The sequence below is a fragment of the Symphodus melops genome (assembly GCF_947650265.1).
Source record: "Symphodus melops genome assembly, chromosome: 17".
Classification (NCBI taxonomy): Eukaryota; Metazoa; Chordata; class Actinopteri; order Labriformes; family Labridae; genus Symphodus; species Symphodus melops.
Window position 1 is genome coordinate 8,978,665 of NC_136707.1, and position 24,451 is coordinate 9,003,115.

General features: G+C 41.4%; 2 protein-coding genes across 11 annotated transcripts in view; one reads left to right on the top strand and one right to left on the bottom strand.

Annotated features, from left to right (window-relative positions):
* Positions 1 to 16,403, bottom strand: part of LOC306837921 (SRC kinase signaling inhibitor 1-like) — a 91,257-nt gene extending 74,854 nt beyond the window's left edge. For 6 of the 10 annotated variants that reach the window (XM_079365796.1, XM_079365794.1, XM_079365800.1 and 3 more), the window contains exon 1: positions 14,780 to 15,351. In XM_079365796.1, the coding sequence (XP_079221922.1) occupies positions 14,780 to 14,801 (22 nt within the window). In that variant the 5' untranslated portion in view covers positions 14,802 to 15,351. Of the gene's footprint in view, positions 1 to 14,779; positions 15,353 to 16,311 lie in introns of those variants that run through there. The other 4 variants (XM_079365792.1, XM_079365799.1, XM_079365790.1 and 1 more) reach the window with 3 other exon arrangements.
* Positions 1 to 24,451, top strand: part of gosr2 (golgi SNAP receptor complex member 2) — an 87,884-nt gene that overhangs the window by 37,303 nt on the left and 26,130 nt on the right. The gene's annotated exons all lie outside the window — the stretch shown is intronic.

The window sequence follows — 24,451 nt, forward strand, 5'->3', positions numbered from 1 at the left end:
CAGAAGGGAAGTGAGGTGAAACAGAGCGAACGATGGACAGTTATATTTAGCTGGCAATAAAAACTCAACAACAACAATTGCCATCTTCTGTCGACACAATTTACAGATGAATTACAACTTCAAAAGGTAAACTCATTTATCCTTATTTTTTCATTATCTTTGAAAATGAAAATAAATAATCATTTAAACTAATGTGACATTAAGTGTGAAATATGAACTGAAACTTTCAAGATTTCACAATGACTTCCTTACTTTAAAAGACTATAATAATATACACGTTTGTTAAAGCCTACTGTACATCCTGCAGCTCTGAATGCACAGTGATGACTTCTACTAGCTTGAAGCAGTAAATAACACAGTATAGTGACTATTGGCTCCATTCTCAAATCAAGCAACTGCATCGACAGCCATTTTAAACTCTATTAGTCCACTGTGGGATTTTCAGCTAACTGTTTAATATACATGGATTTCCAAAGCGCCCTGAAATCAATCACTTGGAACTTTTCTTCACCACTAAGAGGCTATGGTAAAACTTTAGTGCACCCTGCTCTCTCTCTCTCTCTCTCTCTCTCTCTCTCTCTCTCTCTCTCTCTCTCTCTCTCTCCTGTGTGGTGACACCAGTAAGGCGCTCAGAGGACGTCCCGTCAGGTGCGGGCCATGCAGAGATGGATCGAGTCTTTTTGTGAGGCATGGATCGGCTTGTACAGAATGAGGACGTGCAAAAGGAACAACCAGCCACAACAAAGCTCCCTGTGTCCCTGAACTCCTGCGTCAAACACCTACCTACAGAGCGGAGGCAAAGAAATCAATACGGACTCATGCTATGCCCAGGCAGCATCAGGTATATTCAAGCGTGAAGACGAAACAAGAAAAGAACGGAGGGAGAGCGAGGGAAGAGATGAGGAGGGGAAGACAGCGATGAGGCAAACCTTGAAGGCCAACGCTGATCCCTCTTGTTATCAGACAGCTCTCTAGCCGTCCTCTGCTGCATGATGCTCATATTCTTTCTCCCTCTGACCTTCTGTAACATCTTCTTCAGCTACCTTAACAACAACTCTCATCTATTGTAGAGCCTCTAAAGAAAGGATTCATCGATCTTAAACTGGCTGAACTTATTGTTGTCATAAGTTAAAATAACAATGTTGGAAAGTTAAAGCTCTGAAAGGGAAGGAAATTAAGACACAAAACTTTGGAGTAGTTGGTAGCCATGAGCGTGAGATGTTCAGGTGACCAACACCCCTGAGGGCTGAGTGACACCTAAAGGGCACAGCTTGGCTTCATCAAGGCAGCTGCAGCTTGTCTCATTAGTATTCAGCCATGAATCATTCACACACACACACACACACACACACACACACACACACACACACACACACACACAGCCGGCTATCATTATCAGTCGAAGAAGGAGAGACACACAAAAACAGTCGCACAATTGTACGTCGGGGAGCACACGCACAACAAGAAACGAAAAGTTTCAACTCAATTCCACAGGGATAAAGAGGATATACAAACTTAACAGGACTTAAAGGGTTAAGTGATCGGCAAAAACAAGATATGGTTCAATAAAGTAAGTCATTGGTTACAGCGGACAGAATGCGAGGATGTGCTATTTGATCTCATGAAATACAATGGTATTTTAGATTTTTTAAAAAGTTTTAATAGAGACGAAGCAACAGATAACACATGAGAAGCTGCAAGCATTAAATGTTTATATACATTATTGTATATAAACATTTAATGCAAGCATTATTGTATACATTATCGTGCCACGTTTTTGTTTTTATGAATGATACATGTTATCCATATTAAGGCGGGTAGCTGGCTTGATTGACAGGTAGGCACGATGTAAACATGCCTCAGCTCCAGCTGGCAGCCTGTCGTTAGTTTGACTGGAAGTTAGGGTGAGACAGCATTTCCAGCATGGCGGCTGCTGCCGATGAAATCTGCGAAGTTCCCCTGCAGTAACAGATGGCTGACTCAGGCTTCGTTCATTAACATTTTCAGTGCCTAACACAAATGATTTAAACTTTCCTGTCATTGAAGTCTAAGCATGAGTAAATACAAAAAGCTCCAACCATTGACAAATTCATCTGCTTTTTTTCTCCTTAAAAAATGTGCTTTATTAAAACTGCTGATTTGTTTTTTCACAGCTAGCAATTAACCAATTAAAATAAGCAACACAGCACTCAATGCTCCCCTGCGTTGTGCGGGTTAGATGTTGACAGAGTCTCGGCAGTATGAAGATGAAAAATGCACACTGAAAGCTGTTTGTGCTCCTGCATAATGTGAGGCCTCTCTCTTACAGAAGCCCATCTGTATGCTGTACAACAAGCGTTTGTGGTGAACGTGCTGACACACAAACCAGAACAGACTGTTAATGCGGGAAGGATCAACTTCAAATAAACTTCCTCTCCGTCTCTCGCTTTTGTCAGAGCGCACATGCCTATTGGAGATGCAGAACTACAAAGGAGCAACAACTTTGTGTCCTCGGCGTTTCATCAGCGTGCTCAACATCGATTGCCTTTGCATTATGCTCTGACAAACAACGGGACAGTCAATAATAACCCAGCGAGCTACAACAAAATTGTTAATTTGTTCTGGAACCCTCAGGAGACTTGTAATGTCTCCTAAGGGGTCTATTCTCTTTAAAACGTTACAAAAGCAGATGTGTTTGCATGCCAGTATCTGCAATGTATGAACTGTTGTTTTTGGTTTATTTAATGAGAGCAATATATACAGAAACGCATGTATACATTTGTGCCAACATCTACTCACATTACTATCTCTCCCCTCCATCACTGCTCTCAACGTTCACGTCACAGAGGGTGAGAAGGACAAAAAGTAAGCTGTTGCACATTTTCAGTGACAACACTGGGGAAGACACAAAGCAATAACTGCAAGTCCACAGAGCATTCAATAACCTTTTTCTGGCATTTTCACACCTGAGAAACTGAAAGTCATCATCAAACTGCAAAAAATAATGTAACCCCCCCCAGCACATGATTTATTAACAACTGTGAATATTGGAAGCTTTGTTTCTGGGTGAGTGTCAGTGACAGCTGCGAGTGCTGCAGAAAAGAGAAAGCAATGTTGGTAAAGGGAGCTGATGTCTACTAATGTCTGAATATCTCTAACTTTATCATATAATGGCAAGGTATTAATCTCATAGTGAAAAAAGTATCATTAATATTTTGACTCCGTCACCCATAACTCTGATTTAATGACACTCTCATAAATCCTACTTTTTTACCAACCTTACTGGTGGGATTTAAAAAAAAAAAAAAGGAAAAGGAAAGCCTCTGCTGTATGCAGTAACTCTTGTCTGACTAGCATAGCTAGCCTGCGAGAGGACCACAGAGCTAGCATCTGGGACAATATAAAAATCAACTGAACAAGATACAAGGGGAAACAGTAGCTCAGTTCGTACAGACTTGGGTTTGGAAACTGATGGTCGCCGGCTTATGTCCCAATGTGCAACAAAATATGGAAGTCGGTCTGGTAGCTGGAGAGGTGCCCTTGAGCAAGGCACCGAACCCCCACCAGCTCAGGGGGCGCATCTTGTGGGCTGCCACCACAATCTGACATCTCTCCATGAATGCATTTCCACAGATTGTGTTTGTCCACTGTGGGGTTGTTTGTGTGTGAAAAGCATATCTCTCAATAACAGAATGCGAACCAGAATTTCCCCTCTGGGATGAAAAAAATATATACAATTAGCATAAAAAAATGTTTTCTCTGATCCTGAGATTAACTTTTTTTTTTTTATGATAAATGTAGCTGGTTGTGTATGAATTTTAGAATCAACTGATAACTTTTCTTTTGCTCAAGTAACAACATCACTTATTATTCAAGCCCCAAAAATAACCACAAATAGTAACAAAGCAACAACAAACAAACAAGTGCAAAACAACATGAATTCTTTGGGAGAACGCAGGTCTTCAACATGCCTGCAACCTGGTGCCTATTGTCTCAGAATCCTTTCTCTTTGCCATATTAAGCTCAATGAACAAATATCATGCAGGTCTGAATGTCAGGCAGCCACCCATCTGTGTATGCTCCTCCATCTACAGAACAGCTGTTTGGCAGAGGGAGGGAAGGGGCTGGGCTTTTTAAGTCCACCTGCCAAACCCTGAAGCTTCTCGCTGCAGCTCAGCACCAGTCACTACAACACCACTGCTGCCACCTAGAAGGTGGAGCTGAGATTCCACCGTGATGGCACTTGGCAACCTGACGCGCCAAGATGAAGAGCGAGGAAGGAGAGAAAGCTGCAGCAACGGACGAATAGTACGCCTCTTCCTGGCCAAACAACAACACATCTGCCAAAGCAAAGGGAACCGGCAAAAAAAGCGACGCTGCCACACCCACCCCTCTGCAGAGTGGGAAATAATACAGCTGAAGCAACACAACCATCTTGCTCGAGAGCTGCCTACACAAAAACAAACTAAAGGCAAGCAAATACACATGAATTATACATACACATGCACATGGCCCTTCCCCGACAGAAGCAGAATTGTAAGGTCGTGTTGTTTTTAAACACCTGCAAAAAATCAAGCACTTGATAAATTGCCACCTTATACTGCCTGCATGCAGAATGAGGTTTATGCATTGTTTATCAGCGTGAATTTGAATGCTGATGTGCTTTAGGGGACAAGAGGACACACTGCACACACTGTCTGTAGAGCTTCATATGACAAAATTAGGAGGGCAGGAGATCATGTCAGTGTGAGCCTATGTGATTTATGACGAGTGCAGCATGCGCACAGGTGTCATGCCAACACAACTGATGACACATATTTGGTGTGTACAGCCTCCACCATTTATAAGGCATTTAACCCCAAAGCCTCAATTCTCAAGATTGCACTACCCAGTTTATGCTGGTCTGCCTCCTTACTGCACCTCCACAGCCTCAGCATAGCTCCGGTGCACCTCTTGTTTCCTAGTAACTGTGGGAGGAATGTAGGGCTTGGTGAACGCAGGGTTTTTTTCTCATCATCAACTGTCTGTCAGTTTTTCTGCATATATGCATTGACTTCCAAGTTATTACATGTGTCGGTATTCAGAGAGTCTTTTTTATGCATGAATTATCTACGGCACCAAGGGCATTTAAAGTTAAGCGCATGTGTAGTATCTAAATATATCTGAAGCTAATGCAACATCCTGCAGCGAACCCTAAAGCTCAAGAGGTTTTAATGGGGTGTTGATTCAATTAAATTGGGATTTTGTAGGATGCACTGTTGAATTGAAGTGTTCCAAATATTTTGATGAGCAAATTCACACCAAGCAATGATTGGAAAGCCCGTTCAGTATGATTCAGCACTGTTCAACAGCATCACAAACTACAACTACATCCTCCTTTGAAGAGTCGACCAACACTTTCAGGAACAGCTTCAACAAAAGCTTGGCAGGATTTATTGTGAGATCAGTCTACACGGAGTGTTTTCTGTTCTTTATTTAAACATTTATAAGTTACATAACACACGTGTGATGTGTACTTCCTAGCTTCCTATGGTTCCAGTTGAGTCAAAATGTGATTGTTTATTTCTCTCTGTTTTATTTGGTTATAAATGGAATAACTTGGCTTTGGTTCACAAAATTGTACAACAAAATATCACCAATAACAATCATTAGACACAGTTTTACGATTTGCAAAAAACCATGAAATGAAACATCCACATATTAACAACCTTCATAAATCCTTGTTCTAACCTAGAGGCTGAGTTCAGGCTTTGGCAGTGATTACCTCTGTGTGCAGTCCTCAACAGAGCTCCAGTTATTGAACAAGGTCAACGATTAGCCGGCATCTCCTTCCTGCAGAAATTATGACCACTCAGTGACTCTCAACAACAATAACAAGGCAGGCAGTTATATTTCAGCACAGCCATTTTCCTGCCTCCGTCTTTCAGTCTTTGTTTCTCTCACCCACTGCTCGGAGAACAGTCAGAAAAACCAGTCCATCTTTCACACTTTCTCTGCTCATAATCTCAGAGAATCTTGCAAAGCGTTTACATCGCTCCTGCCTGTCGTGTAATTGTGTTGGTCACAGGCCATGTTTCAAAACTGCCATCGCTATGCACAATGTTAGAGGCCTTCTCCCCCACTGATGCTTTGCACCGAGGAGATGGATGCAACACAGCTAATCGATCGGAGGACGCAAACGCCGGTGGAACCAGAAGGATAGAGGTCTGTGTCAGGGGACAAGAGTGCTGACCTTTTCATACCCAGCTCCCTTAACAGTTTGTGACAAAGGGGTTTGGGCTCATGCATGAATTTCACATGCAAGGTTTATGACAGGAAGTGGTCCCTCGCTACAGAAAATCCATCTTTGAAGCTTGGCCGGACTACTGGATAATGCAAGTCTGTATCCGCTTCCCAGCCGGTTACAAGTCATTACATGAATATTAGCAGGCAATAATGTAGGAATTGGTTTCCTTGTGAGAAGGGTAGCTCCTGGTGGGGAAAATTAGGAAGGAAATGAAAAAGTGATCCACAAGGTTGCAGCAGAGCACAGCTCCTTTTTTTTCTTCTTTTTTTTTTGCAGCAGAGACTTGCCATAGTATGAAGGAGACTACACCCACGAGGATACGTGCAGACAGAAATGAATGGGTTATTTAGGAGATTGAGACTGGTACACAACTGTCAGTTAATGTGATGGAGGTTTAAATGTTGACTGGGAGCAAAGACGGAAATTAAAATTGCAGCCGAGCCCCAAGGCGGCGCAGACATATTTGATGCTCTCTCAAAGTTACGCTGAATCTCTCGTTACACTTTAATAAATCAACCTTTAGTCTGAACCTGGAGAGTCTTGCGAAGAAGAAGGGCAAAGAGGGAGATGGTGAAGGAGTCTTATGAGACCGAGACCAGAATGAGATGAGGGATATTTGGATCCAGTCAGGAGCAGAAGGAGGCTAATCTGCCAAAAATCATCAGAGCCTGCGCTGCCTGCTTTGTATTCTTGCCTGAGCATCTTGGGAATGAAAATCAGAAGTGATGGGAGGAGAACGTAGGAGGAAATGGTCTGTGTGAGAAGAAAGAAGACTATTACTGCTCTTTCTCGTGCCTCACTAACACCACCACCATCTTTGCATCTACTAACTCTTCCCCGTCGTTCCCTCTACCTTTCTTCTGAAGTAAATCTAGGAAACGCTTGCTCAGCCACTCTTCGAAAAGTGACACGGATTCAGAAACGAGTCTTTAGCCCAGTTGTAGGCTAAATTAGACTGAGACACTACGGAGGGTGACATGTTTGTCAGCGATTCGGCTCCACTCTCTCTGAACCTGTTTAAGCATTAACCTGCTTTTAAATGTTTAATAAGAACCACAAAACATGCCCATGATATAAAATTCAACCTTTGCGGGAAGGAGAACAGTGCAACATGATCTGCATTTCCTATGTTTAGACTGCTGCTGGCCTCGTGTACATGAAGGGGGCAGATCTATTTGTATGTGACACTTGGTGCCCTATTTCTACAGAATATTAACAGCAGACCGTATGCATGCTATTTCAGGTACAGCAAAACACCAGCTGAGGCTGAAATGCATACTCGACCACTTTGTTCAACTAGAATATATTATGTTCCATCACAAAAATCGAAAACAGCACCAAGATGAGCCTCATTTTTTCTTGCTCTGTATTTTCTGCACCGCCATGGGACAGGTTTCAAACTGTATTTCAACAAGAATGCAAATGAGCATATTTCATCAAACATGGATCATCCACCTGGATGAAGCTAAATAACAGAGACAGTGACCGTAAAGAGACAATTGAAAATTGGGTTATCGTCTCACACTGGAACAATATACTTTTCCTGATTTGTCAAGATACTTCAGTGCTGATATGTGTGTGTTTCGATATACGTGTGAATGACTGATGATGTATTTTCTAAAAAAATCTGAATCTTCATTTTGTAAGCTCGCAAGGTAATTAGCTAGCTGTCCTATGTTTCACGGCGGTGAGATGGTTGTTTTAAACACACAAACATGACTACAAAAATCCATTGGTTTTCTTGTTTTGGTTAGGATGGAACAACCAATGGATAATTTTCTCACTCATATACCTTCCTTTATAAGCCGGTCCAATCAGAGAGACTGATGGGGAATGAAACAGAGTTATGGTTTTTCATTTAACCTGAAGGACTTTTGGAGTACGACAAAAAACAAAGTCTGCTGTTTTTGTCTTTCGGCTGCTTTTGGCTCATGTCAGTTTGTTTCTCTGTAAGCAGATAAAACATTATGATTATTGATCCAAGAAGGAGAAAAAAAAAGATTTTTTGAATCGTCTGATAAAAGAATCAAAATCTTTCAATAAATACACTTTTTGCACAACCCCTTTTGTCTTCAGTTCAGATTCTGCATTCTGTAGATCAGGTCTGACTCTGTGAGTGAATGTTTGAAACTGCTAAGTATTTAATTATAACCTAAAATAAACTGAATACTAAATTTACTAAATGTACACACTGTCTCTAAAAACCTGCATGGGTTTTACAGAAGTCAGGTTCGGGATTTGAAAAGCAGATGATATTATTAAATACACTGTGTGAGCATTAATGAGTATGATTTTGTTCATCATGAAAACACACTCACTGCTGAGAGGACTGACATCCACAGGCTATTCTGGGCCTTCAAATTGAAATGTTTTCATTTCCTACTCAGGCTGGTAACGTCTGTATTTCAACATAAAATGAATGTATTTGCCAATTCAACTGCAACTTCATTTCACATTCCTGCAGAAAAACTGAAGACTCTTTGAAAATCCCAAATTGGGCAAATTTTGACCCTTAATCCCTTCATGAAAGATGAATTATGAAGCCTTGTAAATCACTCTGCCTGCTATATTTAAACATGTAGGTCATTAATATTGATCTGTGATGCACCTTCTGTTAAAAAAGGAAAACAGATGCCACCTTTATGTTTTGTCTCCATTATCACCTAGTAGGACTTTAACAGACAGACAATCTGACGACAAGCAAACACTTTTGGAGCGTTCAAATGCCAGGATGTGTTAACTCATTTTGACACAGTTTTACATAACACATGTTTCTTATTGCATATGACAATAAATACAAATGTGGACCTTTCTGTGCTCTTACTGCTCCACAAAGTAGCATTATACCTCTCCCACTCTCAAATCGTCAGCTGAAACTACTTCTGATTTAGTGTCCATTTTGTTATGTCTCACCACAGCCCAGCTTGATACACGACAACTTGTTTTTATGACTCACAGGCTGGAGCTTTCAAAGAGCACATTAGGGCACTGAGACTTTTCCAACAGATCACTGTAGACCAACTAAAGCTCTGTGAGCCAAGAAAGGCTACAGGATAATGAAGTAAATATTGGCCCAGTGGACCCGCAGTATAATCGCTCCAGGAGCATGTTATACAAGCTGCTATGTGCTAATTTTATTGCCAGTTAACCAACAAGCTACAGGCACCTTAAGATTAGCCTGACAAGTTGAACAGAAACGTCTAAAGGGATTTAACTTTACTTTACTGTACGTGCACCACGACAAATGTGAGTTCATGTGAGAAGAAGAAAACCCTCCACAACAGGAGAGGAGAAGGGAGTCAGGTAATTATCATTAAAGAGCAGCTTAGATGATCCTCGGATCAAGGTTTCAGAGTCTCTGTGAAATATAACTGTTTTAACAGCCGTGCATGGATCCCCTATTAACAGAGACCGTCCAGTCTTCTGAAAAGTATGGTACGCAGGTTTTGCACATAATTTTACATATAAAGTGTCAATATTAAAGTGTGTATCAAGGGGTGCTTCAACTTTCCTCCTCTCACTCTCACCATTTCAGGTATCAGCTGGTGGGTGTGTGTGACAAAGAGCATTACCATAACATTAAAAGTGTCACTGCACAAGGCGGCTGTAGTCTGTAGCTGTAAACTAAGCTAAACAAACCTCTTTACAAAGTGCAGTGTAACTTAGTCCTTAAACTGAAGATACTGCCACTAATCGAAAGCTCTCTGTTTGGTGTTTCGTCGAAGTCGCACAACATGCATTGCAGGAGACGAAGCCAGTAACACACACACACACACACACAATAATAATAATTATAATGCATTTTTTTGTAGAGCACTTTACATTCGAGAATCTCAAAGTGAGTTTATTATTATTTTTATTATAAGTCGCACAACATGCATTGCAGGAGAAGCCGGTAACATACACACACCTGCTAAATGAACGGTGTGTGTGTTACATGTTCATAAGTGCTTCTTTTTTTCTGGGAGATTAAAGCTAACTTGCTATTCCGATCTGAAAAAAACAGTCTGAACTATAACACAAATCAATGATCTAATCCAACCCATGAGATAAATTATGTGTTACACCTCTACGAGAGATGGATGGATGGCTCACCAAAACACTAGACATTGACTTCGAGGAGAGCTGCTCTTTTGAACCTTTTTCTGTTTTGGCGTTAAAAAAACAATACTTGTGGCGGTCCACTAGGGGTGCTTCCACATACTCATCTTTAACCGTGATCCTTCACAGGCCTTAACAGCTTGGTTTCTACTGTTTCCAATAAGTTGAAGCCCTCCCTGATTTTAGCAGATCAGTCATTTAAATGTAGCCACGATGTTCCTGAAATGTAAAATTAGTTTTCGCACATTACTGATTGCTGTTCCCTTTGGACCTAATGGAGGTAACTCAAGAAGCGACACTGAATTATATTGTGACATGACTTGTAAATTGTGTTTTTGGTAACAATGTGGCTAAAAGCAGATCCCCAAACTTCTAACAATCTATTCAGAGGTTGAAGGTATAACTGTTGGAGACAAGAAAAAAAAGAACATTTTAACCAAGACATGGGAATATGCTCAAAATAAAGTCGAAGGCTACATTTGTATATTTTATTAAGTTAGAATATTTTAAAAGTCATTCATCCAACATGTTGGACTAAAAGTGAGAGGTGCTTTGCTTTTGAAGGGGGGAAAAAAAAGTCCAAGGTCCTTCGAGGAACAGTAACAGCCCAACTTATCTTTTTCTATTTGGTATTTACTGAAAAGGTCAAATTCAATAAAACAAGACTCACATGTATTTATAATTCCATCAGAGAGTGTAACTCCATATGTAATATCTACTCTTCAATCATTAATGACCTTCAGAGCTAACTGGTTTGTGTACAACAGCTGCTGTGACAGCTCAAGCGAAGAGCTCCTGAAGTAAAGGCTCAGACGATATGCAAAGAGTTTTTGGTTTCGGACTTGCAACCTCACGTTCACGTCCTTGAAAAAATGTACAAATACATTTTAAAGGAGAAGACAGAAGACAGACGGGCCCTGCTGTGCTCTTTTTCTCACACAATAACTGCTCCTGATTAAATCGTGCTTCAATCAGGAGCACATATTTGCACACATGCATGTGGGTGCACATATGTGAAGCTCAAGCAGCGCTGCCTTTTCATCTTGCTGTGATCAGGACGTCGAATGATGCAAACGAGACATAAGGGCCAGCTTGCTGCTTTTGAAAGAGACATCTGAAGTTTTTCTACGCTACGACTATATCATGTGCTCAGATTTATTAATGCATGCAAGGTTGTTCCCCCTTAAATGAGTGGAATCTGTTTGACATGTTCATATATTGTTGAGAAGTTTAAATCAGAACAACTGTGGCAGATGCTATTCCCAGCAGGGTCAATTACTTTCGGAAATGCCCACATAACACGCAGCTCATCTGCCATAAAACATTGCATCATCATTAGCCAATCACAAGGCAGCATCATGTGGCTTTGTGTGATACAAACCCAGGGAAAGAGCAGGTGCATGAGTACAAGACACTGACTACACAAACATACAGAGATCCACACATGACTGCATGGACTGTGGATTTGAAATATCAACAACCATTTCCACCAGAAACGTGTGTTGTTTGTGAACTGATCCGTACTTGAATCAATTTAAACAAAGACAGACAAATAACCTGGTTCAATTGAGGCTATGTACTCGCAAGTTAGATAAATATCTGACAGGCACATGATGACATGACCTGGTACAGTCCACCTGTCTTTTGCTTTTAGCATTGTCCTCTGAAAACAAATGATGGTAAACAGACCAGCTGGTCAGCTGGTTTTTCACACGTATTATCCAAGAAGACGAGCCTTTTATCAGCTACTTTTCCTTTATGCTGCTTTAATGCATCAGACATCAGTTAGGCATAAAGAGCTATGATGTACATACACATTAATAATAATGACTGAACTCAGTAGGAAACTCCAAATGCTTTCAACATGTCGGTGCCAAATGTCAAATCGAAATCCTCCACATCGTCTGTGATTGAACGGATCAGAAAAAATACACACTGGATTGATTTTGTATCCAACATCAGCATGTTTCCATATACATTCTCTTCTTCGTCACATACCCTCTACGCCTACACCATGTCTATGTGGTTGCCAGTCTTTCATACAGTAGAGCAGCGCTGTAACATGCAGCAAATATCAGCCTCAGTAACTGCAGGACTCTTGTCTGTTCTGGCTCTGCCTCAGTAGGATCTGGGCAGAGACAGACGTGTGTTGACATAAACCTCAGCTGAACATACTAGGTATAACACGGAGGAATAAACCTACCGTGATCTGTCTCGGCACAATGGTAATATTACGATAAGCGTTTGCTCTCCAGCAGGGTAATACTGGGTTTTATGCTTGACTCTGCTGAATCTGTTCTCTACGGTTTAGCCAAACAGTGTGAACTGATACAACTCTAATGGGTTTATAAAGATGCTCCAATGTGCTATGCTATGCTGGTGAAACCACCACTTCCAAATGTAATACTTCTTTACCGACTGCCTTGGCAAAGCTAAGCCTGATCTGGGACATTTCTGGCTCACTTATGGATGAGTGCAAAGCTAAAACATTAGCATGGCTTGTGGCAGTTGTGTTTGGCTGCGTCAAGTGTAATTAGCTGCTTTAATGAGCCCAACAGCATTTAATTAGCAAATTGTTAAAAATGTTTTGTTTTTTTTACAAATAGACAACTTTGTTTTTTTTTTTAAAAGCCAAAAAATCCGGTAAAAAAAAAAAAAGTCTAATCACCACAGTTTGCGTCTTTCATCACCTGAGCCTCAAACCGATTTCCTTTGCCTGTAAGAGACTGATAATGTCAATTTGAAGAAAGAAGAACTGAAATTGTTCAAAGGTTGTCCTGCGAAAAAAAAAAGAAACAAGACACAGCAGCAAAAACTGACCAGACAAGTTTTGGGCATCAATATTTTACACCAAACACATCTGAGAAGAAGCTCACGAGCAAGTGAACTAAAAGAGCCATATACTATTCCACTGTGTCCAGAGTCCTACAGTATCCCAAGAAATGTCTGAATTTGATTCTCAGCAAAGTTTAAGTCATTTTCTCTTGAATCTTACCTGTCCATCTACGTGTGAACCCTTTTTGTCAATGTACGTTCCTTCAAAACGCCATTCATTCCTCCTCTTTTACAGCTTCTAATCTTGTGTCCAGTCCTCCCCATACCCACTAAATGCCAGAGTGTCCCTTGGTGACAGACAAGCTGGGGACAAGGAGGAGGGGAGAAAGGAAGAAAGGGGAGAGGTGTACAGTAGGTGGCAGAGGGCAAAGAGTTAGAGTGGGAAATGAAGGTGGATGAATCCCTGAGCTGCGTTGTGCTTGGCCTTCTCTCTGAAAAGTAAGGGTTGGCCCTTCTCACCTCTTCTTCTCTCCATTGTCTTACATCTTGATAGCGGATTTTCCTCTGTTGCTGTCATAGAGACCCTTCTCTCCCAGGAGAGGTGGTGTATTTTCCTCACATTTCTCCGACTTAAGCCCCACACCCTTTGCACTGTTTTTCATATTGTTAGTCTCTGTATTTACACTCTATCACCCATAGACACAGGTCTCACACGAGGACACAAACAACAAAAATGTCCTGCATAGAATGCAGAAGTCTACTACATACACATTTAGAAGAAATTATTGCCTGGCTCCAAGCAGGATCCAGAGACGGTACGGTTTATATTCAAGCAGATAATAAAAGACACTGAACTGGTATTTCATCAAAAGGCTTGTTAAGACAGAGATGATAAGAAGAATGCAGGGATAGGAAGGAAAAAAAAGGAGAAGGACAGAGGCCCATGGGAAATAAATACACCATCACATGAAGGAGTTGACCCACCCAATCATCCGTTTAAATAACACCATCCCCCATTCAGTCAGTGGGAAGCAGCCTAATCACCTCATGAATGAAAATATTAAATCAATCAATTATTGTCATTTGTTTCTTCTCGTCTTTTTTTTTTTTTTTCCATCACACACCCTTCGGAGAGCTTCACTTCCCAGAGGTCGTCCATGTGGTTGCAACAAGCTACTCGCACAACGCACACACACATTAGCGAACACAATTTCACACTTTACGCTCAACTACACACACAAAAAAATCTCTCTACCATTCACCTCCCTCCCTCTCTCTCTCTCTCACACACACACACCCACCCACCAGCAACACCTGCTACACTGGTGGTACTTCTGCTTTACAACAGCCCCCTCCCATTTCTTGCTGCCCCCCCCCCCCAACCAATGTTGCCTCCACCCAGTGTTCCCAGCACCTCAAGCACCTCATCCTTGTATTTTAACATCCCTGCAAGCTTCTCCCCTCTGCCCGTTAAGTGATGCTGCCTTACAGCATCACTCTCCGCGAGCCCTACGCCCAACCCCCATCCGCTGCCTCCACAGAGTGTAACAGGAGGACCAGCTGGTTGGAGATCACAACACGCAGAATCAAAAAGGTACCTGCTACACAAGTATGGAAAGAGAAAAAGGGTTGACATGCCTTGGGATGGTGCATTGCCCATGCTGCGACACGGACCGTTGCAGCTGAAAGTGATCGCGTTTCCTGTTTCCCCCTCCTCTTTTTTTTTTTTTTTTCCTCTCTCCTCCTCCCTCCTCCTGTCCCTCGCTTTCTGTTCTTCACAAAGCTGCTCGGTCGCTCCTTCCTTGAGCCGGTCCCCGCACTCCTATTCGCTCCTCTCCTTCTACTGTCCTCCTTCCCTTTGTCTCGCTCTCGCTCTGGCTCTCTCTTCCCTCTGATGGAACCTCCTTTGCGAGATGGCTGTGGTCCAGCAGCGGCAGCTCCTGACAGCACTGCGCGTGTGTGACTGCGAGCACGTGTGTGTGTATGTGTGTGTGTGAGAGGGAGAGGGAGAGGTTGAGTGGAGGAGCCTGAGTGTATGCGTTTGTGTGTAAGAGAGAGAGAGGGGCATGCTCTTCTGCACTATAAGCCGCAGGAGACTGTGCATGCCGGTGCAGGGATGCTCAGCACACAGCTAAGAATGATAATAATAAATTCACACTCTCTCACCCACTCTCTCCATGACTTATTTCTTCCCGATTAAACATTTTCTCTCTCACCCTCTCTCTCTCTTTTAAAGACATAGGCAACACGCTGCATTGCTACACGCCTAGGGCACATCTCATGATATGGTAATAAAGGGGAGTCCAGGGACAGGGTCCTGTGTGAGGCTCGCAAGCTGAGCTAGCAGGGGGTGGGGGGGGGGGAGTGGGTGGAGAAATGCTTGAAGCATCTACTGTACCAGGAATGAGGGAGGATTGGGGAGGAGGGTGTTGCTGGTGATGCAAGGAAGGGAGAGACTCGAGTGAACACTTGAAATATTCCCCAGTGACAACAGTAACTAATGATGAAGCTGTGATGGGCCTGAGGCAAGGCTGTAAAGAACTGGCATGGCAACCGGAGTGCAGCGGCAGGTGAGAGAGGAGGAGGAGGAGGACGACGACGCTTCGTGACGGCGTCAGCATCCCTGTGGCCTGCAGCTCCGCGCGGCTGGATGGTTTCTTTGCAAACATAAATTATCGCTCTTTTGAGTTCCATCAACACCAGCCACCAACAAACTAAACAGTTCAGAAGTGGTCCACACTCCAGCTTTATGTCGGCTGTTGAGCGTGCCCTTGACGTACAATGGGGAAAAAAATCAATCATGCACAAATAGATATCTGGCAGAGGACAAACAGGATGAAAATTGAGCTACAGGTAAGGAATGGAAACAAAGATATAGTGGAATAAAGTAGCAAAGAGCGTGGAAACTGACTCTCCTTTTTTTTTTTTTTTTTCCCACAACACCTGACAGAGTGTTGCTGTCAAACAGTGAGAGGTTACCCTTGTGAAGTAGCTAATGGCTTCTGATGAATTAAGAGAGTAAGAAGGGGGAAAGAGAGAGAGAGAGAGAGAGAGAGAGAGAGAGAGAGAGAGAAGAGAATGTAAAATGCCAGGAGATGGAGAGATAAAAGAGGATGGAGGGCCGTGATGAGGATGATGAATAATTTATGGTCAGGCTGCACATGACTTACCCAGCACACCGGCCTGTCCGTCATGTCCAGCTGGCTCAAGGTGGAGATAGCTTGGGCTTGTCAGCTGGCGCCCGTCCGCCTGAGCTGACAAAGCTCACAAAACCCTGCAAGAGCACAAATGACCAGATAAGATCATCAGAAGGTAAGGAAGGGTACGATGAGGTAAAGCAAGGTACGTTTAATAGAACATTTTTAATGTGTCAGAAATTGTATCATCTTGTATGGCCGGCACAAAAGAAATACCTTTACACAAAAGATTTACACCCCCTGCCAGTGGATGGTCAGCCTTAGGTAAGGTCTGTGCAGAGGTCTAAGAAAACATTTCTTACTGCTGTCAGTGTTTTCCAAGTGTTTCCAAATGCAGAATATTTTAGTGTAATGTACTACCACAAAATTACAAGTGGACAAGTGAAAAAAAGAGTCTAAATTAAGAGCGGGTGCTGCTACTGGGAGATGGTAACCTTGGTGGCACCCAATAGGAGATGGTAAAATGTTGACAGTTTTTTTTTTTGTCGTTGTTTTTTTTTTTTTTAATTAGAAAGCAGCAAAATGAGGAAAATACCTCCCCATGGTGCAAAAGATTGCATGTCTGCACGGAGCAGATTTTAGTTTAGTACCTCAGGACCTTGATCATATCACAGTTAACATTTAAGCCGCTTACACCCTCAATGACACCTAAACTCTTTTTTTTTTTAAATTCCCTAACATACCTGATGAAGAATTGCCTGAGAGAGTGGACTACTTTCAAGCAGTAACATCAGCGGTATATTGATCTCATGCAGCACTCATATCTTTCAAAAAAAAACACAACATTCCATTCCATTAAAGCTGCACTGTGGAATCCTTCATTCCTCCGTGAATAGAGCGGCACATCTCTTGTCTTTACCGCTGCCTTTTTGTCTACGCATGTGTACTAATCTGTGAAGAAAAACATTCCCCTGCTTCTTTTCACTACAGCTCACAGTAAAGCATGGCTGTAAACGTTTCAGTCTGCACGATGTAAACCATCTGATCCGAAGCCGACCAAGTTAAACACAACACTTTAGAAAGAGTTTGTCTTCTTCTCGATGGTCTGGTTTACCTTTGTAGTTCATAGAGGCATGAGGATTCATTTCACTACGTTTCATAAGCAGCTGGAAGTCCTCACAGAATGTTTGAGTCATATTCTAAGCACTCATTTATACCTGAAGGATTATGAAACTTATCCTCTCAGCCCTCGTTGGATATTCTCACCGAGACTGAAAGAAATAATGCCTATGATTGATTCTGTTCAAATTGTACCTTTCACGGATGTTCTGGCTCCGTTTTTCTACATGATATGATTTGATGTAAAATAGCGATTATTTATCTGAACACAGAAAAAAAGCAGGTGTGGCTCACTGAGGATTAAAACACTCTGTAAAAGCCCTGCTGCCCACACGCTGTCGACTGGAGGAGAGTAAAGTTAATGCAGGCCGAAGCGGACAAGGCAGAGATTGGTTGATGGTTGTTCATCATGACTCTGGTTCCCCTCAAGCTGTCTGCTTCTTAAAGGCAGTTTTTTTGTTGCCACTGCAACTTTGCTAAATGTTGCTTAGTGCTGTACTCCTGGTGGATTAATGTTGGGCCTTTGTAAATCATATAACAGCTCTTTTGTAAAGTGTCTTGAGATAACATTTGTTATGAATCCTCAAAGACATGCTTAGATCATTTGTGTTACTTCAACAAGGCAACAAAATATATGTAATTTCTCCATAATGGCAAATCATGGAATACCTCATGTGCACGAATCCGATCTCTTCTTTTATCACCTGCTGCTGTTGTTCGACTAGTGAACGCCCTTGAGCATAAAGGTGATCAGCCCAAGGATAAAGTAGTGGTCATATTCCACGACATTTTTGAAACCCCCTCATACATTGTTCAGGGAAACAATGTTGGAAGTTGTGTCGTGCTGATGGCATGTTTTGCCTCGGGGCTTCTCTAATTTCCTGAGCAGGAAGCTGCTCATTGCAGAGGTGCAACTTGCTGAGTAAGTAAGCTCTGTGGAGTTGATGAGCACACTGCTACTGTTTTCCCATAAAATTGCATCTGCTGTTTTTATTGTTGGCTCTGGATTTGACTCTAGCATATAGTGAGTTATCAGGACACTCAATTTAAGAATATTTGGCGGTTTAAGATGTAATTTTACAAGTTTTAAATACACGTATTTTAGAGATGTTTGCTTGTCCCTGCAGAGTTAAAATGAACCCATTTTGTCCTGGTTGTCCTTCTTCCTTCTCTCCATCTCAGCAATGCTAGCTCATCAGCCCAGAAACCCTTCAGCACATTCAGTGGCACAATAGATCTGCCCTCGCTTCAGCGGAAACTAGCCATCTGAGGTTATTATAAGGGGGCTGGGGAGGAATGTCAATGACAGTGTGACTTGGATGCAGGGGGAAAAAACAACCTAAGGCAGGAAGGAAGCCGAGGTGTTTACTGTAAGAAAGGGAAAAAGGTACCTGTCATAGAACATCAATCATCTATCAACCGTTCCATCAAGCAGAAACATTCTATATGCAGCACCTGCATGCATCTATGTAGACAGTTGTTTATGTGTCATTGTAGCCTTCAGCGCTCTACGCATTGAACTGATGTTATTGCAACATGTAAGATCCTGTGGGAACAGGGAATATAGGTGCTGTAACAGGTGACTGGTATAAGCCAAGAGATCCAAAATGATGAATATCACTCGCCTATTTGCTAAACCTGCAAAGCGCAATAAAGAAAGACTTACCCAATTCTATGAAAAATACCGCTTTTAATATTTCTAGACAATCCATTAGTGTTGACGAAACGATAAAGAAAAATGTTTCACCTTTGAGTCATTTTACAACAGCTGAGTCCAAAAGAGCTACATTAAACGTGCTGAAGCCTGCATTAGACACAATGCCAACCACAACTTTTTTTTTAGGAATCTCCCATCTGTGATCCATGCACGCCACCACCTTGATTTGCATAATACGAGTTGGGTGCCCTTTGAGATAGCTGTGAAGGCAACAAGCCATCTAAATGGGGCTCTGCGGCTAAGACGGATTAGCTATGCATGATCAGAATTAGCTTTATTGGCCAAGTATATTAACTGCGATTTGGAGTGGCTGCAAAAGTATTAACGCACTGTCCTTCCTAATACGTATTACAGTCAAACGGAAAAAAACTGACCTTGATCAAAAGTATTTGCACACCAAAAAGCAGGAGGAGAAAGTGCTTGAATTTGTTTGTGAGTCAACACTTGACCTGATCACGGGTTGTGGCCTCTCCAATCTGAATTCCTTTACTTCTGTAGCTTTGATACAGCCACCACACGGCCTCATTCACGGATTGACAAATACCAGCGATATGTCACTAACTTTAGTGTCTGCTTAAAATGTACAAGTTGTCAAAAAATATCTCAAAAAGATAAGGAGAAAGGGCAGATTGTAACTGTTGAACCATGTTCCAGCTGACCTTGTTGAGAAGTGAGCAAGTGGCTTACTGGTTCCATGTAAAACTACATTTAGCTCTGGTCTATATCTATTCTTTACTTGATACAAATGATGCACACTTTCCCTCTAGTTCATGGTGATACTTAATATCTCCATGTGTTAATCCAGTTTCAAGTTTTACTGTTATTACAGTCTGACTAACATTTTGATGGAGTCATAAAGTTAATTTTTAGTCTAACCTAACACAATAAATCAACTCTTTTAACGTTCTGAGTGACTGCTGAACTCTTCCATTAGGTCTACTGGGATGACGTGAGGGAATATTTGTATGAGTTACCATAATTTGTGTTTTTGTTTTTGAAAAAGCCATACTACAATATGTTAGTGCAAGTTCAATGTTTTTGCATGTTTGACTGCATGTTGGAAAATACTGCTCTTATAATGTTTATATGTGTGTATAATGGTTGTTTTAAAGTGCTCTGTGGAGCCAACCAAAGGGCAGTATATGAAACCTGTCGTGTTAAGGATGTGACCCTCTGCTGCACATAATCATATCAAAGCATTAAAAACCACCAGACAACCACTTTTCAGAAATACTTTGATAAGCAACAGAAGATTATCAGAGTGGATAAGTTCAAAACATGTACAGGATATGGCCAACAGAAATGTAAGTGTAAAGAGGGGAAGACGTGTTTATTCATGTGTCCTCAAGATCAAATTTGAGGCGCTCGGATCTGGGATGACTTTAACTTTGACATTTAAGGGGACATAATTACGAAAAATCCTCTTTGACGGTGTTTAAGTTGGCTAGCACAAACTTCTCCTTGATGACCTGTGGTCAAGCTGAAGGCTTCCATATTACAAGAAACAGCAACACTGACTTTCTCAAACAGAAGTTAACATTGGCTTTTAACACTATGAAGTAAAGCTCGCAGCTGAGTTTGAAGTCCAACCACAGTTTGTAAAAATGAAGAGACCACTGGAGGAGAAGAGTTTAGTACAAATTTTCACGTGGAGGGCAGAAATGTACTCACTCACATATTTTAATTAAGCCGCCTCTTATCTCAGGCCAGGGTGTGTTTGATGTTACAGCCACTGCTCGGAGTCAGGTGTGACTTATCGAGACTTTTTCTTTTGTTTTTCTTTCTATCTTAAAATGAAATTAAAGGAAATATAACTAAGCAGGTTTTTTGGGGTCTGTTTATGGATGTATGATGTGAAACATCAATGTAATTTTGCAGTTTGTCTAAAGGGGGTAATCTTAATTAGGGCAGCTTTATTTTTACATTTTTAAGATTTGAAAAAATAAAACAATAAATAAATGACTTTTGCTACAAAGTGTCAGATACATTGCGATGCTACTAACTACACTGCTGCACCAGTGTGTGGGTTTACTCTACTATAGAGTGTTTATCTGACCTAAGGTTGGTTAATAACTTTTGGTCAATGTTAACAACTTTAAGGTTTAGCATCTCGCTCAACAGAAAACAAATGCACAAAAAAAGAAAGAGTTAAAGCACCAACACTTGACAATTTACCATGTAGACAAAAATCAAAATGATGTTTTATGTAGGCCATTGAATTTCTTACAAATGGAACATATGCTTATACAAATAGTAATACTAAATGATATAATACAAATAACTGCATTTATTGGCAGAGTTTCATTCATATTTTATGATCCTGTTATACAAATAAAAATCTAGTTTGTTCAACAGTGAAAATCTTTCTCCAACCCCAAGATACAGATTCAGCTGTTTTATGAAATCAAAGAGTTCTTGGCCTCGGAGTTAGTCCACTGCCAATCAACTGGACAAATCCTGTGTTACCATGGCAATGTGAAAGGCTAGAAATGACTTGGCTCGATAGAAAGGTGCAGAGACTGGTGAACTATGTTTCCTTTGGTGTGTGTGGGTGGATGGATGGACACGATTTAAAATACCAGCCCAGTCACAGACCCACTGCTGAGAACCTTCTGTGACTTCCTCACGCCAAGAAAGGTGACTGGCCATTAATGTTAGACGTGCATGCACTGAAAATGTAGAAGCAGATAGAAAACACTTAACTGTATTTTCATAAGGCATAATTGCTTATTGTTGTTTAATATCCACACTAAATACGGAACGCACCACTGATATGAGACCGTGGAGGATTTGTCTGTGACTGATTTTCAATTTACGGTCTCTTACTTTACAATGCACAAACAGTTAACTACTAAAGTGAGGGGCTCAGATGGTGGGATGGAGTTACGATGGGGGGCAGGTCAGCAAGGTTTAAGCAAACAAAATGCAAAAAAAAAAAAAACATAAAAAAATAACAGCCAGCAAAGCATAGCAATTTTTTTGGGATAAAATATATACTAATACTATTTCATTTGAACTAATTGAGAGAATATCTCACCTGTGCAGAACTGCATGAAAGTCATGGGTGGAGGATCACAAGCCAAAAGGATTTAGAGCCAATGACTTTATCTTTATAAGGCCTGTTATTGCCTATTTAATGTTTGTATATGAAATGAAATAAGAAGCAAGTATGCACAGATTATGATACAATACAGTAAAACAATTATCTTTCATATGTTAAGAATGAATTCACCATCTCCGAACTGTACTTCAGGGGAGAAGTTGAGCCGTCACTGCTTCCTCAGGAGGAAAATGGTCTTCAGGGAAGTGCAAAAAGGGATGCTGAAAAGTTGACATCATGGGTGACTGAGGGGTTAATGTGCTGTGAAACGGTGATGTGTGATGTCACACATGAAGGTGAGATGAAGTGGACAGAGCTAAAGGTCAAATCTGACGCAGTGCGAGTGAATGGTGAGCGTGTTTCTCCATATTTTTTCATAATTACTTCACTCTCGATTTTGATGCATTTGACTTCTTCCCGCTAAGCCAGAGAGCCTTGGAAACCTGGCTGCCTTTCCCCACTCTTTTCTCAGATCTCTCCTTTTTCACTTTCTCCATTTTTTTCTTGTGTTCTCTTTGCCGTTGTTCTTTCCTCATAATGTTGACAACAAGAATAGTAATTTAGGGGCCTTGCCGTTGGATAGGTAAGATAAAGAAGTTGTGTGTGTGGGTATTGTGGGCAGAGGTAGGCAGCATGAAGGGGGGGGGGGGGGGGGGGGGCCTGAGCAAACTGTCCTGCCTTTTCAAGGTGTTGTGGGGTTAACTGCCCGAAACAGCTGGGAACGGAGGGTCCCACATGACAACCCCAAAGGCTCTTGCAGTATGTGGTGGTCAAAAGTGGCCATGCTGTAGGGTAGGTAATAAGATAAGATATGTAACTTTTTTTTCATTGTTTTATTGTCATTTCTTTTTTTTATATAACGCTAATATTGACATTACCTTCCTGGATAGCTCACATAAATGAAGCCGAGCTCTGTTGAAGAGGCAAGGCAAGATTATTTATACAGCACATTTCAATTAGGCAATTCAAAGAGGGCAATGTCGTTGAAGTGGCAACTAAAGCACATAAGGTAGGTCATGTAACTTATCAGTAGGACATAGGGACGTACTGAGACAAGGATTTCTTCACTGGGTGCTTATCCTTTCATTAAGGAGGGGCAGATTATGTCTGGAAATTATTTCAATACCTGAGGGTTTGAAAATGCGTTCAGCTGGTGACAGGGATTCTAATTCACAGTGCAAATAGAAGACAACTTCAATAACACCTCAAAATTAATTACAAAACATGAACTTTAACTCTCAAATAAAGATATATGAGACCAAGGTGATCACACTTGTTTTAGAATAAAATGCATTTGGTAACTACTCCAAGCTAAGGGATGATGTGTGCACAAAGATGACACCACAGGTTGTTCATTGAGAGACATTTAGTAATTAAAGGTAGAACTGTATCCTCTGCTCTTACATGTAGCACTTTCCACGTCTTGTCTCCTGCCCTCCCTTCTCCATGTCTTCCAAGTCCCCGTCTATAAATACATAAGGTGCTGTTTCCAAGGTAACAACTCTATGGAGAATTGGCCACCTGAAACCTAGATGGAGCAGAAAAGGAGGGTGAGCTCTGGGCAGAGGTCTGCAGGAGAGAGACTCTCATCTTCACTCTGTCACCACCTGTCCATGTCTGTCTCTGGGGACCGTGTGTCTTTATTAATCCCATAGCTCACCCTAGGCTATACCTTGTGAGTATGAGAGAGGCATGTTTTAAAATGACAGTAGCTGGATGACTTCATTGAATACTTTGTTTTGCTTTTTTTAAAATGTTGGATAAAGTCCTTTAAGCATAATCCACTCACGACAAAGGCGAACATCTTTTCAAGTGCACACTGAAGCCACGGAGAGTCAATGGGTAAAAAATAATTTAAGGCATAACGTGCATCTGCATGTCTGATTCGTTAAGTGTCATTCCTAAAATATAAAGCGAAATCTGTAAAATATTCGTTCTCTATTTTAAAACTCGTCGTGTGCCCTTTTCTGTGTACGAGTTCTGAATCGTGAGTGTTTGCTGCCCTCCAGTGGTAGCAGTGGAGAACTGCAACAAAATTGTTTTTGTATCTTCTTTGGTTTTACATTTCATTTAAAGCCCACTAAAGACAAGAACCTTGACTGAAGAAGTGATTTTTGTATAACCAAAGGCTTTTAACTTAGCCAAAGATGTTACAAAGAGTTCAGTAAAGGTTCTTCATAATTCTTTACATCATTAAAAAAAAAAAAAAGAAAAAAAGTCTAATATCCTCTTTGGTC